Source organism: Somniosus microcephalus, chromosome 13, assembly GCF_052327205.1.
Source record: "Somniosus microcephalus isolate GS21.2 chromosome 13, FLI_Smic_1.0, whole genome shotgun sequence".
Classification (NCBI taxonomy): Eukaryota; Metazoa; Chordata; class Chondrichthyes; order Squaliformes; family Somniosidae; genus Somniosus; species Somniosus microcephalus.
Genome location: NC_140999.1, coordinates 3800415 through 3814402, shown reverse-complemented (window position 1 = coordinate 3814402; position 13988 = coordinate 3800415). Strand labels below are relative to the sequence as shown.

The 13988-nt window shown below is 49.1% G+C and overlaps 1 protein-coding gene across 2 annotated transcripts in view; it reads left to right on the top strand.

Moving 5' to 3' along the window:
- Positions 1-13988, top strand: part of map1sa (microtubule-associated protein 1Sa) — a 43235-nt gene that overhangs the window by 14993 nt on the left and 14254 nt on the right. For both annotated transcript variants that reach the window (XM_086004358.1, XM_086004356.1), the window contains exon 3: positions 13558-13640. In XM_086004358.1, the coding sequence (XP_085860484.1) occupies positions 13558-13640 (83 nt within the window). The remainder of the gene's footprint in view (positions 1-13557; positions 13641-13988) is intronic.

Here is a 13988-nt window from a genome sequence, read left to right as displayed (position 1 = left end):
CTTTCAAGTTTGCATTTGTTGCCAAATTATCAAAAATATTGTTTAGTTTACTAACTGCCCGGTTTACGCCTTCTTTATTGTGAGTGTATATGTTATCCAGAAAGGTGTCTAAGAGAGCTTGAGTTGATGCATTGCTAATTGTTTTCTGGTATTTTTCCGTGTCGTTTTTGGCCCATCTGTACGATTTTTTGGTGTTGTACAGTTTACTGGGTTGTGTTTCTATGTTGTTTGTTTCTGTCTTTTTGAGGAACATAGTAATTTGACTGTGATCTGACAGTGTTGTTTGTGGTTTGACTGTGAATGCTCTGAAAGAGGATGGGTCTAAGTCTGTAATCATATAGTCTACTGTGCTGCAGCCAAGAGGTGAGCAATAGGTCGATCTTCCTAGGAGGTCTCCTATGAACCTACCATTGACAATGTACAGACCCAGGTTTCGACAGAGCTGTAGTAGCTGTTTTCCGTTGGTATTTGACTGCTTGTCGCAGTTATGCCTGTATGGAAGGGAAGGGATGTCAGTGGTTATTCCCAAAAACATAATTGTTTCCCTGATTATTGGTGAAGTCTGGTTCTTCGCCCGTTCTTGAATTGAGGTCCCCACAGATCAACACGTTCCCCTGGGCCTGGTATTGGATAATTTCCCCCTCCATGTTGGAGAAGGTGTCCTCTTTAAAGTACGGGGAATCGATTGGAGGGATATAAAGTGCGCAAATGTAAACATCTTGGGTGTTTGAGATAATCTCCCTCTCAAGTTTGAGCCACATATGGTTTTCGCCCTTTTTTATAAATTTGATGTAATTCTTAAGTTCTGTTTTAAACCAGATCAGTATGCCTCCGGAGTCTCTGCCTTGGGTTACACTTGGTAATTTATTGGAGGGCACCACCAGCTCAGTGTACCCTTGGGGACAGCCAGTGTGTCCTTTTCCTTTATACCAAGTTTCCTGTAAAATGATAATATCTAGGTCTTTAGTTTCATCTATGAACTCTGGGGTCCTACTTTTCACTTCTCGCAGTGAAGAGCGTAGACCTTGGATATTCCAGGTCGAAATATATAAGGATTTCATGTTAAGTTTGATCTTTTACTATGATAGGTTAAAGAGTGGTACGTGTTTGTCGTGTCTAAGTGTGGGAAAAAAAAGATCACATCAGTTGTCTACAAAAGTTAATACAATTTGGTTACAGTTCTTTCTATTAATTAGTCCTTGATCCATAAGGCGGAAGTAGATGCTGCTGCACATCTGCTTATTGTCTCTTAATGGATTGTTTCTGTCTGAGGTATTGCGTACGTCCTGTGCATCTCTCCCTCTGTCTGGCTGGGAGCAGTCCTATTCCCCTGTGGGACAGGAGTGGTGCAGGTCTGACATTGTTGTTTTGCATGGGGATCCTCTCTGGTCTCGGTTGGTGTGTTGGTGGTCCTTGTAGTGTTCCTGATATGTACCCCGCTGATCTCTGGTGGTCGGGGGGGGGTCCTCTTGGAGTCTGGGTATGGACCCGGTTAAAAGCGACGTCCTTCAGGGCTTTAGCAAGGATCGATATTCTTTGCCTTTGGATGTGGACGTGGTCGTAAAGACATTCCTCATCGAGGGTGGGGTGTTGGGCCAGGTGTACGTTGTGGTTTGATTCGCAGTCTCTTGCTATGCTGGCATTTATCTCATGAATTGTGTTGTTGTTGAAGTCTGTTCTCGGCAATATTGTGGAAACAGTGATTCTAGTGTTTGGAAATGTACTGCTTGCTTTCCTAATCATTGCTCTGAGCGATGTTGCTACTTCTTTCTGTTGGGTCTTTAGGTCATTTGTGCCCGTGTGTATTATTATGTGTTGGGGGGAGCCTAATCTGGCTTTGGTCAGCCATCCCATGGCTCTGTTTGTTGTTGGGCACCAGATCTTTTCTACTTTACTTCTAGGGAATAGCTTTTTCTCCCATAGAAATTTCCCATTTGAGTCTATGAGTATTACGACGTCAGCCTTGTTTGTGTTTACTGTCTGGTGGCTTTCGCTTGGACTCATAGTGTGTGTGCTGGGCTGGGGTGTCTGGTGTGTGCGTACCTCTTGTGAGCGGCCCGCTTGTGGTTCCACGGTGGTGGGGGAAGATTGCGAATCAGTATGCTGGTCGGTCTGTGTGGCACCCCTTGTATTGTGTGTCTGTTGCTTTTGTTCCGTGTGGGAGTGCAGCCGTTCCGTCCGGCTCTGTCTTGTCTTATCTCTAGCCTCTGGTTGCTGGTCTAATGGTGTTTTCTCTCCTCTATGGCTCTCTTTTTCCTGCAGCTCTTTCACCTGATTCCTAAGTAGATTCACCTGGTTCTCAAGTAGCTTCAGCTCTCTCTTGTGTCTCTCCCTCTCCTGATTTTGATTGTCATTCATTTTGAGGAAGTCCTCTCTAAGTTTAACCATCTCTATCTCTAATTGATTAAATTTATCTTTTGGTTGTATCTGGCTGTGTGATCCCGGGGTATGTGTCTGGTCGGCCCTGGTAGGCTCACTCACTTCCTGGCTAGGCTGGTCGGCCCTGGAGGGCTCACTCACTTCCTGGCTATGCTGCTCTTCTCTTGGTGAGCTGGGAATGGTAGGGGGACTATGTGTGGCTTCCTCCCTGGTAGTTATGCTGGGGTTTGTCAGTTGTATCGTGTGGCTGTGGTTCCCCGGGGTTAGTGTCTGGTTTGAACTGTGTGGCTCGTTCACCTCCTGACCAGGCAGATTTTCTCCTGGTAAGTTGTCAATGTTGGGGGGAGTGCGGGCCACTCTGGGGCTGTTCCTTCCCCCCTTAGTTAATTTTTTCAGTGTCCTGAAGGCCGTTGCAAATTTGTCGAGGTTGCCTTGCACTAATATTGTCCCGGTATTGTACGCGTTGACCGTCGTAGTTGAACTGTCTCCTGGTGTGTTAATTTTCATTATGGACCCATTTGCGGTATTTTCTAGCTTAACATTGGTATAGTGTGATTTTATTGCTGTGATCCAAGCCACTGGCTGATCTGAGTAGAAAATGAGGTTACTTTTTGTCCCATTGTTGTAACAGTCAGCAAAAAGTGTTTCTGGTTTTTCTCTCATCTGCTCATGCTTGATCGCTTTTATAGCTTTTTTTGCAGTGTTGGGGGGAATCTGGAAGCGGGGCTGTTGTGGATCTTCTGATTCGCTCATTTTTGGTAAAGTATTGTTGATCTTAGAATAAGCATTTCTGGGGCCCCGGGTTTGGTGTTTCCCTCTCCCTGTTCGCGAGCTTTCCCGGTCCCCCTCTCCGACCCCGTGGTCCCTGGGCCTCGGCTTCTGGGTTCACCCTTCTCAGGTCTGGGTCTGTGAGCCGCTGTTTCCCGGTGCCTTCGGGCTGTTCCCCTCCCCCTCAGAGGCCTCTGTGCCTCTGTCTCGGCCTGGCTCCTCGGGCCTTTCCCTGGCTTCAGTCTCCCTCCCTGGGCCCTGTACTCAGTCTTGGTTTGCTTCTGGAAGCCTTCTGGTTGCTCCCCTTCTCCTCAGAGGTCTCTGGGCCTGGCTCCTCGGGCCTTTCCCGGGCTTTCTAGCCCAGCCGCCGCTCGGGTTGTGCCTCGTTCGCCGTTCGGGTGCTGGACTGCGGTCGTCGCTCGGGTGCTGGACTGCGGCCGTCGCTCGGGTGCTGGACTGCGGCCGTCGCTCGGGTGCTGGACTGCGGTCGTCGCTCGGGTGCTGGACTGCGGCCGCCGATCGGGCCATGTCTCGTTCGCCGCTCGGGCTCCCCGAGTCACCTCGTTCCGGCTGCCGCTGCGTCTCCGTGCGGCCTCCCCGATTCGCCTCGTTTCCCGAAGCGGCCTCCCCGAGTCTCCTCGCTCCGGCTGCCGCTGCGTCTCCGTGCGGCCTTCGCGCCTCGGTTCCCGATGCGGCCGAGTCACCTTGCTTCTGCTGCTGCTGTGGCCCCGTTTGTTTTTTTTTTTCCCTTATTTCTTTTTTTTTTCTTTGGCTTTTTTTTTTCTAGTTTCCTCTGGTTTTTTTTCCTTTGGTGGTCTTTTCCTTCCTTACTTAATCTAGACTAAACTAAACTTAAACTTAACTAAACAAACTAAACTAACTTAACTAGAACTAAATTTAACTTTAAAACCTTTTTAAACTTGAAATGAACCTTTTTTTTCCCCACTTTAAACACTAAAAACACTAAAAATTCAGCAGCCCATCTTCAGCGTGTGTATTCACCCTACCCCCCCTTTCACTCCCTCCCTATCTCTCTAACCCCCTCCCTATCTCTGTAACCTCCTCCAGTCCCTACAACCCTCCCTATCTCTAACCTCCTCCAGCATCCTACACCCCCCCCCCCCCCTATCTCTGTAACCCCCTACACCCCTCCCTATCTCTGTAACCTCCTCCAGCCACCTACACCCCTCCCTATCTCTGTAACCTCCTCCAGCCCCCTACACCCCTCCAAGATCTCTGCGTCCTCCAATTCTGGCCTCTTGCGCATCCCCCGATTTATCTGGTCATGATCGCATTGCTGTTTGTGGGAGCTTGCTGTGCGCAAATTGGCTGCCGCGTTTCCTACATTACAACAGTGACCACACTTCAAAGTATTTCATTGGCTGTGAAACGCTTTAGGACATCCTGAAGTGGTGAAAGGTGCGATAGAAATGCAAGTCTTTGTTTCTGCTGCAGTAAACTGTAATACAGTAAAGTGATTAACTGCACAGCAAACCTCCCCTTCCTTCCGTGCAGATGGGCGCCTCTCTGTTTGGATGAGAAGTTTGCCTGAGGCATTATCCAAACAGGTCCCTCAGGAATGCACTAATTGGATGGAGGAGGTTTGATGAAGTGCAGGGCTGGGATTCCTGTCATTGTTCTGCAGCCTGTTGATGTCCCTGGAGGGCATGTGTTATGACTTGCTGTGTCCTGGCCTGTGGGGTGGGGCCTGTCACATCGGGTGACAGCGCAGGTTGGAGACTAGCTTATGAGGGAGAAACCAGAACTGGGGGCCATAAATATAAGACCGTCACTAATAAATCAAATAGGGAATTCACCCAGAGAGTGGTGAGAATGTGGAACTCGCTACCACAGGGAGTGGTTGAGGTGAATAGCAGAGATGCATTGAAGGGGAAACTAGATAAACACAAGAGGGAGAAAGGAATAGAAGGATCTGCGGGCGGGGTGAGGCTCGTGTGGCGCATAAACACCGGCACGGACCAGCTGTGCTGAATGGCCTGTGTAAGCTGTGAAATTCTGAGCGTGGACTGGGTCTACCTGACGTGGGAGCAATGTGACGGGGTTTTCTGTTCCTGATGTGTCTGCCTCCCTGGCTCGGCTCTGCACCCAATATATTATTGTTGACACAAGGGACTCGCCCTTGAGTTGGAGGTATTCCATTATAAGAGGAGGGGATATCTCCACTGTCCCACACAGATTCATTGTTTTTAATTCACATTTTCTATCCTGTCAAGTTAGGGGTGTAGCTGCTGGAGATTGATTTACTTCCTGCTTTTGGGCACCATTGTCCCATCAAACACTCCCAGGGCAGGTACAGCACGGGTTAGATACAGAGTAAAGCTCCCTCTACACTGTCTCCCTCAAACAATCCCAGTTGTACTGTGCCGGTGACGTTTTCTCCAATACTAACATCAGTGGTCCGGTGAGGTTGGTCATTTTTAAGGACCATTTTGTGCCGTGGGAACTGGTTTGAGATGACCCAAACCCTATTCATGTCAGATCCTGCCTGCCGGCAGCTAGACAGATGGTCAGACTCTGATCCATCAATCTGGGCAAGGTGAGAACCCAGGACACACAGGTGAAAGGACGGTGCCTAGCACACTACATCTCTGGCAGAAGATGCTGTTCTATCGAGCTGGATTCATACTAATGTGACACGTCCCTATCCCTGTAACCTCCTCCAGTCCTACAATCTCTGCGATCCATCAATTCTGGCCTCTTGACCATCTCTCCGAACTCCATCGCTCCACCATTGGCGGTCGTGCCTTCTGTTGCCGATGCCCTAAGCTCTGGAATTCATAGAAAGTTACAGCACGGAGGGAGGCCATTTCGGCCCATCGTGTCCGCGCCGGCCAACAAAGAGCTATCCAGCCTAATCCCACTTCCCAGCTCTCGGTCCGTAGCCCTGCAGGTTCGAGCATCCCAAGTGCACATCCAAGTACTTTTTAAATGTGGTTCGGGTTCCTGCCTCTACCACCCTTTCAGGCAGTGAGTTCCAGACCCCCACAACCCTCTGGGTGAAGACATTTCCCCTCAAATCTCTTCAAACCTTCCCCCAATTACTTTAGACCTGTGCCCTATTCCCTCCCTAAACCTCTCCGCTTCTCTCTCCTCCTTTTAAGACGCTCCTTAAAACGAACCTCTTTGATCCAGGTTTCGGTCACCTGTCCTAATATCTCATGATGTGGCTCATATGTCCGATTTTTGTTTGATAACCGTGCCGTGAAGCACCTTGGGGCGTTTTTGTACATGGAAGGTGCTATATAAATGCAAGTTGTTGTATTTCAGGCTGATGTTTGCCCAGTACTTTGATTAATGATCTGCTTGGCTTGTCTTTGCTGTTTGATGTACGGGGCCCCCTCGGGCCGGAGGTTTTAGCTGACTGGGAGCAGTTGGATGAGATTGGGGGAATGTCCGACACTGACTCTGCCAAGTTGTGGGTGGAGGAAGGAAGTACTCCTTGTCTCGCTCCATAATCTCTCTTCCTCATTCAGGCAGAGAGAGCTGCCTGTGGCGTGTGTGCGCGCTGACACACTGACTTTCCGGCTGGATGGAGGCCTCGCGGCTACTGTCCTGCGAGCAGTTAGACTGAGCGGATCAGGAAACCGAGGGGGGTTGGGTGGGGGGTGGATTTGTGCAAGGACTTGACGGATTTGAGGGTTGGGTTTGACGAGCTCACCTTAATTATCTGTCACTTAACCTCCTGCGATGAGCGGCCACTAACTGCTGAAAGAGCCAGGCCGGGGGAAGTGGTTCGGTCACTGGAGGTGGAAGGCTTGTTTATCTGGTTCACTGGTTAACAGCTTCCCACTTCACTCGGTGCACTTAGTGTTGCATTCTTAATCCATCTCAAATTGCTCCCAGCCCCCAGCGACAGACCTGAACCCACCAGTACTGTACCCCAGTGTTATACAGTGACAGACCTGTACCCCAGTGTTATACAGTGACAGACCTCTACCCACCAGTACTGTACCCCAGTGTTATACAGTGACAGACCTCTACCCACCAGTACTGTACCCCAGTGTTATACAGTGACGGGCCTGTCCCCACCAGTACTGTACCCCAGTGTTATACAGTGACAGACCTGTACCCACCAGTACTGTACCCCAGTGTTATACAGTGACAGACCTGTACCCACCAGTACTGTATCCCAGTGTTATAGTGACAGACCTGAACCTACCAGTACTGTACCCCAGTGTTATTCAGTGACAGACCTCTACCCACCAGTACTGTACCCCAGTGTTAGTGACAGACCTGTACCCACCAGTACTGTACCCCAGTGTTATACAGTGACAGACCTGTACCCCAGTGTTATACAGTGACAGACCTCTACCCACCAGTACTGTACCCCAGTGTTATACAGTGACGGGCCTGTCCCCACCAGTACTGTACCCCAGTGTTATACAGTGACAGACCTGTCCCCACCAGTACTGTACCCTAGTGTTATACAGTGACAGACCTGTACCCACCAGTACTGTACCCTAGTGTTATACAGTGACAGACCTGTACCCACCAGTACTGTACCCTAGTGTTATACAGTGACAGACCTGTACCCACCAGTACTGTACCCCAGTGTTATACAGTGACAGACCTGTCCCCACCAGTACTGTACCCCAGTGTTATACAGTGACAGACCTGTCCCCACCAGTACTGTACCCCAGTGTTATACAGTGACAGGCCTGTCCCCACCAGTACTGTACCCAAGTGTTAAACAGCTGAACTCCAGACACCAGTTTGAAAGGGGCGAATCTAGAATTTTTCCCCCGTTCAAGTGAACTTGCTGTGGGATAGACCGGCGACACCCATTGAATCCTGGTGAAAGTCCTGAGTCACATGGGCACCGAGTCCGCACCGTGCTTGTGTGGTTATTGGTATGGCGTGCTGACTGTGTTGGAGTGGAGTGCTGTACCTGATCCTCGGTGTCTTGAGGGTCTTGCCTTGCGGTGTTTGAACCTCCCGCCAGGACCTTCATGAGATGGAGTAATTCCACCAGCTGTCACTTGGCTGGTGTGACCATTTAACCTCATGCTCTGCTCAGGCCGATACTGCTTTCACGTTGCTGTTTGTGGGATCTTGCTGTGTGCAAATTGGCTGCCGCGTTCCCTACATTACATCAGTGACTACACTTCAAAAGTACTCCATTGGCTGTAAAGCTCTTTGGGTCATCCTGAGGTTGTGAAAGGTGCTATAGAAATGCAAGTTCTTTTTTTTTTTGTCTCTGTCATGCTTGCTCTTTTCCCTCTTTCCTCTTTCTCGCTCTCCCCAGTGAATTATTGATCACAGACAGATTGCTGTGGGTGTAAGGAGCAGTCATCTAGAACTTTCTTGCGGGGGTGGGAAAGAAAATCTGAGCCAGAGTCGCTATGCTGGAGTACTCGCAGTAGGCCTTGGGCCTGTGCTGTAGGCCCAGAATAGTCTGGGGGAAAAGCCGAGACACAACCATAAGCATATCTTGGAGAGGGTGCCGAGGACATTTACGGGAATGGTGCCAGTGATGAAGGATTTTAGTTATGTGGAGAAGCTGGGATTGTTCTCTTAAAGCAGAGAAGGTTAAAGGGCGATTTAATCGCGGAGTTCAAAATTATATGGGTTTTGATAGAATAAACAAGGGAGGGTCGGTCACCATAGGACATAAATTTAAGGTAATTGACAAAAGAACCAGAAGGAAGAAGAAGAAATTTTTTTTTTTTACACCGAGTTATGGTCTGGAATGCGCTGCCTGAAAGGGCGGTGGAAGCAGATTCAATAATATCTTTCAAAAGGGAATTGGAGAAATACTTGAAGGGGATAAATTTGTAGGTCTGTGGGGAAAGAGAGGCGGGTGGGGAAAGAGTGGGACTAATTGCAGAGCTCTTTCGAAGAGCTGGCACGATGGGCTGAATGGCCTCCTGTGCACTGTGATTCTATATTTGAGTCAGACCTCCGACTCTCGATCGCTGTCCTCTGGACCCCCCCCCCCCCCCCTTTGCAGAAGAGTGCCCATGGAACGTCCACTAAGGCAGCTAACCAGTGCTTGGTAAGAGCTGGCACCTTCAGGAGAGCTTTATACAAAATTCTGCCGTGGGAGGGCCCCAGATGACGAGAGGTTCTGGTAAATATTCTTTGGTTTCCTCTTTCAGTTGAGCTCCGTTCTGAACCTTCCATTAATGAAATATACCCCACGAGGGAGATGAATAATATTTCACATTATCCAATTACTTGACTCGAATACTGCAAGTTCCTGTAAATGGATTGTATATCTCTGGAGATTAGCGACTCTCGCATCTCAACGTACAGTCCATATGCCACGGATTTAGCAGTGAGTGAGTCATTGTTTTTCTACCCATCTCCCAAATATCCACAGGACCGGGTGGACAAGCAGCCTGTCTCCAGCGGCCCCTGAAACACTACCTTTTGAACTGGCCTGGGATGGAGATCCTTGCAAATTCTCTCTGCCCTCTTGCACTGGCTGCATGTACTGTGGTACTGCACTGCATGGCTGAGTTAGTGATGGAGTGAGTTAGAGATCTGTTACATTATGATGATATGCTGATGTCTGTGAGGAACCACCTAACGTGCTGTCAGACAGGCCCAGGAGGTCTCATCGAATCTCAGCGCACAGAAGGAGGCCGTTTGGCCCATCGTACCTGTGCCGGCACTTTGAAAGAGCTCTCCAATTAGTCCCACTCCCCCCTGCTCTTTCCCCAGAGCCCTGCAAATTATTCCCCTTCAACTATTTATCCAATTCCTTTTTGAAAGTTACTATTGAATCTGCTTCCACCGCCCTTTCAGGCAGCGCATTCCAGATCACAACAACTCGCTGCGTAAAAAATTTCTCCTCATCTCCCCTCTGGTTCTTTTGCCAATTTGTGTCCTCTGGTTATTGACTCTCTTGCCAGTGGAAACAGTTTCTCAATTATTCTATCAAAACCCTTCATGATTTTGAAAACCTCTATTAAATCCCCTCTTAACCTTCTCTGCTGTAAGGAGAACAACTCCAGTCTCTCCACAGTTGATTTGGCTGATCTCGTGGCTTGAGTGCCCCAGGAATATTAAACGTAGAAAGATCAGCCAGGATTCCCATTCCCAATCCCCATCCTGCAGGGCCGTGTGAAGACAATGGGTAAGGACAGGGGCCGGCTCATCTGTGATGCTTCTGCAGTTGAATACCCTGGTGACATTTGTTATCTTGGGCTCTCCTGGGATTGTATGAGGGGGGCAGGAACGGTGTAGTGGGATCTTAGGGCGTAGATGATTGAAGGCTTCCCAGCATCTCCCGACAAGCTGGGGAACAGCCTGGCTTCTCGGCGGGGGGGGTTTGGCGGGCACGGTACAGCAGATTAATGAGGCTTCCTGGATCAGCCCAGACAATGAGTTGTTAGTGACAATCTGTGTGCTTCTTTCCCCTCGTATGTTCGTATATAGAGCCTTGGTCAGACCCCATCTGGAGCACGGTGTTCAGTCCTGGGCCCCGCCCCTCGGGAGGATATATCGGCCTCGGAGGGGGAGCAGCGCAGATTCACCAGAATGATACCGGGGCTAAAAGGGTTAAATTCCGAGGCCAGTTTGCACAGACTGGGCTTGTATTCCCTCGAGTTTAGAAGATTAAGGGGTGATCTGATCGAGGTGTTTAAGATGTTTAAAGGAGTTGATGGGGTCGAGAGAGAGAAACTATTTCCTCTGGTGGGGGGAGTCCAGAACAAGGGGGCAGAACCTTAAAATTAGAGCCAGGCCGTTCAGGGGTGATGTCAGGAAGCACTTCTTCACACAAAAAGGGTGGTGGAAATCTGGAACTTTTTTTTCTTTCTCCCCCCCCCCCCCCCCCCCCCCCAAAAAAAAAGCTGTTGAGGCTGGGGGTCAATTGGTGCTTTGAAGATTGAGATCAGTAGAGTTTTGTTGGGCGAGGGATGTGGAGCAAAGACTGGTAAATGGAGTTAGGGTGTAGACCAGCCATGAACTGATTGAATGGCGGAACAGGCTCGAGGGGCTGAATGGCCTCCTCCTGTTTGTTTGTCTGATCTACAAGTTTTTAACCTGCACTGCAATCAGTCATGGGCCCTGACTAATTATTTCCCTCCAGACAAATGAAAAGTTGAACTTTTAACCTTGCAGCCTTTGATGACCTGCAGGCTGCAACTGATTAAAGAAGTCATCATAAAATTAAGCTACAGCTCGGTGTCTCTCCACAGTCTGACGCTGGCTGTGATCCAGCCTGAAACCGTGCTGCTTGTTGGCAACAGAAATCATTTAGGGTGAGTTTGTTTTTGAGGGGTGCGGGCACAAGGCCAGAGGTAGAGAAGCAGAGAAAGCATTTCTTCTTCTTGGGCAGTCCCTCGGAACCGAGGATGACTTGCTTCCACACTAAAAATGAGTTCTCAGGTGACTGATGAGTCCAATGCGGGACCTACAGTCTCTGTCACAGGTGGGGCAGATGGTGGTTGAAGGGGCAAGTGGGTGGGGTAGCAGTACGGCGTTCCGGTCTGTCACTGTTGGGGTTGTCCGTGAGGGTCCTGACGTTCCAGGTCCCGAACTTCATTTTAAAGGGTGGAAGATGCCTGTGCGTGAATTCTTTTAACGTGGGGTGGCCGTTGCACACCAGCTACCACACGGGCTTGACAGAGCAAGGTCTTGGTCCAATGGCAAGGGGATCCAAGATGATTGGAGACCAGGCTCTGCTACATCGGCCTAGCGCGCGCACACAAACATACTGCTACTGTCCTCCTCCCTCCTTCCCGCAGGTCCTCTCTGCCTGGGTTTCATGGGCTGCAGTGTGGTCCTCCCGACCCCGCTGCTGGTTCATGCTGCGCCACTCCTGGGCCTCGACCTCGCTCCTGGGCCTCGTCTGTACTTAGTAAACTGATCACTGACTAAGCTCACACATTAAGTCCAAAGATGTGCGGGTTAGGTTGATTGGCTATGATAAATTGACCCTTAGTGTTAGGGGGATTAAATACGTGGGGTTACGGGGATAGGGTGGGATATGTGTTGGTGTAGGGATTACGGGGATCGGGTGGGATATGCGTCGGTGCAGGCTCGATGGGCCGAAATGGCCTCTATCTGCACTGTGGGGTTTCTGTGTCTGTGTGATTAAGAAAGGCCACTCGGGCGAGTGTTATATTTTTGAGTCTTTCCTACCCTCCTAGAGTATTTTGGCACTCTTGTTTTGGGTCAGGTTTACAGGCAGGTCTAACATACCTACACCTTCAGTAGTTTCTATCTTAGTCTTGCGATCTCGGTAATGTGCCTAGGATAATGAAGCATAAAACCCTGTCTAGCAATTTCTTTGAACTACTGAACCTGCCCAGTGCCCTCATGGAATCTCATCTTCAATGAGCAAACAAAGGGTCACATCTTGGCGCTCATTAGACCCTCAGGGGCAACAGTTCCACTTTTATATCAGAGCTTCGACTGAAGTGGCGGCTGCCATCAGCAACAGTGCTGGACAATTAACATGATGCCGATTTTTCATTTTAATTTCAGTTCATGTCAGAATTTGGTTTCTAGGCAACTGGTTTCCAAGAGGAAAGCACGCCTGACCGCTGCTTTAAAAAAAGTGAAACCTATTCTCATGGAGTTAATCATATCAACATTTTTGAAAGGAGGTTTAAACACTTCATTGCAAAATGTTATCATTCACACCCAGCAAATATTCCTGTGAACTTCTTTATCACAATGCAACTTCCTGACCAAACTCATCCCACTATTTTTCTGTCAACAAACTTTGGGCAGGAAGACATTAGATAGATGCATTACTTCACGATAAGATATGACACTTAAAACATTCAAATAAAACTTATAGAAAGTTGTAGTAAGGTACTGTAGAGTTGCCAGTCCCTTTTAATGTAGTCCAAGAATATTCAGGGAAAATAGCAATAAATGCTGGCCTCGCCAGCGACGCCCACATCCCATAAACGAATTTAAAAAAAAATACAAAGTACTCCTTGAGGATGCCTCACCTTTTGGACTGTTCCCATGGTCCGTTGCTCTGAATCCTCCCAGGTTCAGGGTAACCGACTTCAGGAATCAGCCCCACTCTCGGGCAAGGGGAGGTGTAAACCGTATCTTGATCTTGAAAGTGCAAGTGGTCCATGCCAACCTAATGCAAGGATAGTGAAGTGAGGGTCTGTTGGGGTCTATTCATTGTGAAACAGTCTCCAGTCCACTGGTCCACCGTGGAGGGCTTCACAAGTACCGCCTTCTTTTCATTAAAGTTTCTCTAATGGGTTTTATGGTGTCGTGCGCACCTGTCTGTTCGAAGCTTCCAGATCTGCCAGGAGTGTTGTGTCCAGTGCTGGGCACCTGAGGCAGATACAGCCAGGTGTGAATGTGTGGTCCTGAGACAGGCCAACGTTTCATTGCACGTCATGTCTGGCCTGGTAAGTTTGGGTCTGCATTTCTTTATTCAGTTTGTCCGTGTGCTCTGTTTCTTAGGCCAGAAGATTCTCCATCACCGTGGCGAGGCATTGGAAACACTGGTGCTGATAAACCCCTGCAATGAGTCGCTGTGCGCTGAGGTGAGACATCAACTGCTCCTCCCTCTCTCTGTCTGTGTGCACCACAGTCATTTGTGGCAGTGTTTGTTTTAAAGGGGGTGGGTGGGAGAGGAAGTGTTGACTAATTTATAAATCTCATGGAACAAATGGACGGGGCTTGTGGTGGGGTGTCATCCCAGCCGGCTGCCTGCCTCTCTTCCCCGGTCTTGTCTGTGCCAGGATGGCCTTGGAGAGGGAGCATGTGATGCCCACCAGATGCCTTCCGCCACCTGTGGACACCGCAGGGTACAGTGTCTGGTAGACGCTAGTAATGATCTTCGAGTGTAGTTATTGAAGTTCCTCATGGTTCTGTTTTATTTTAAGAATCTT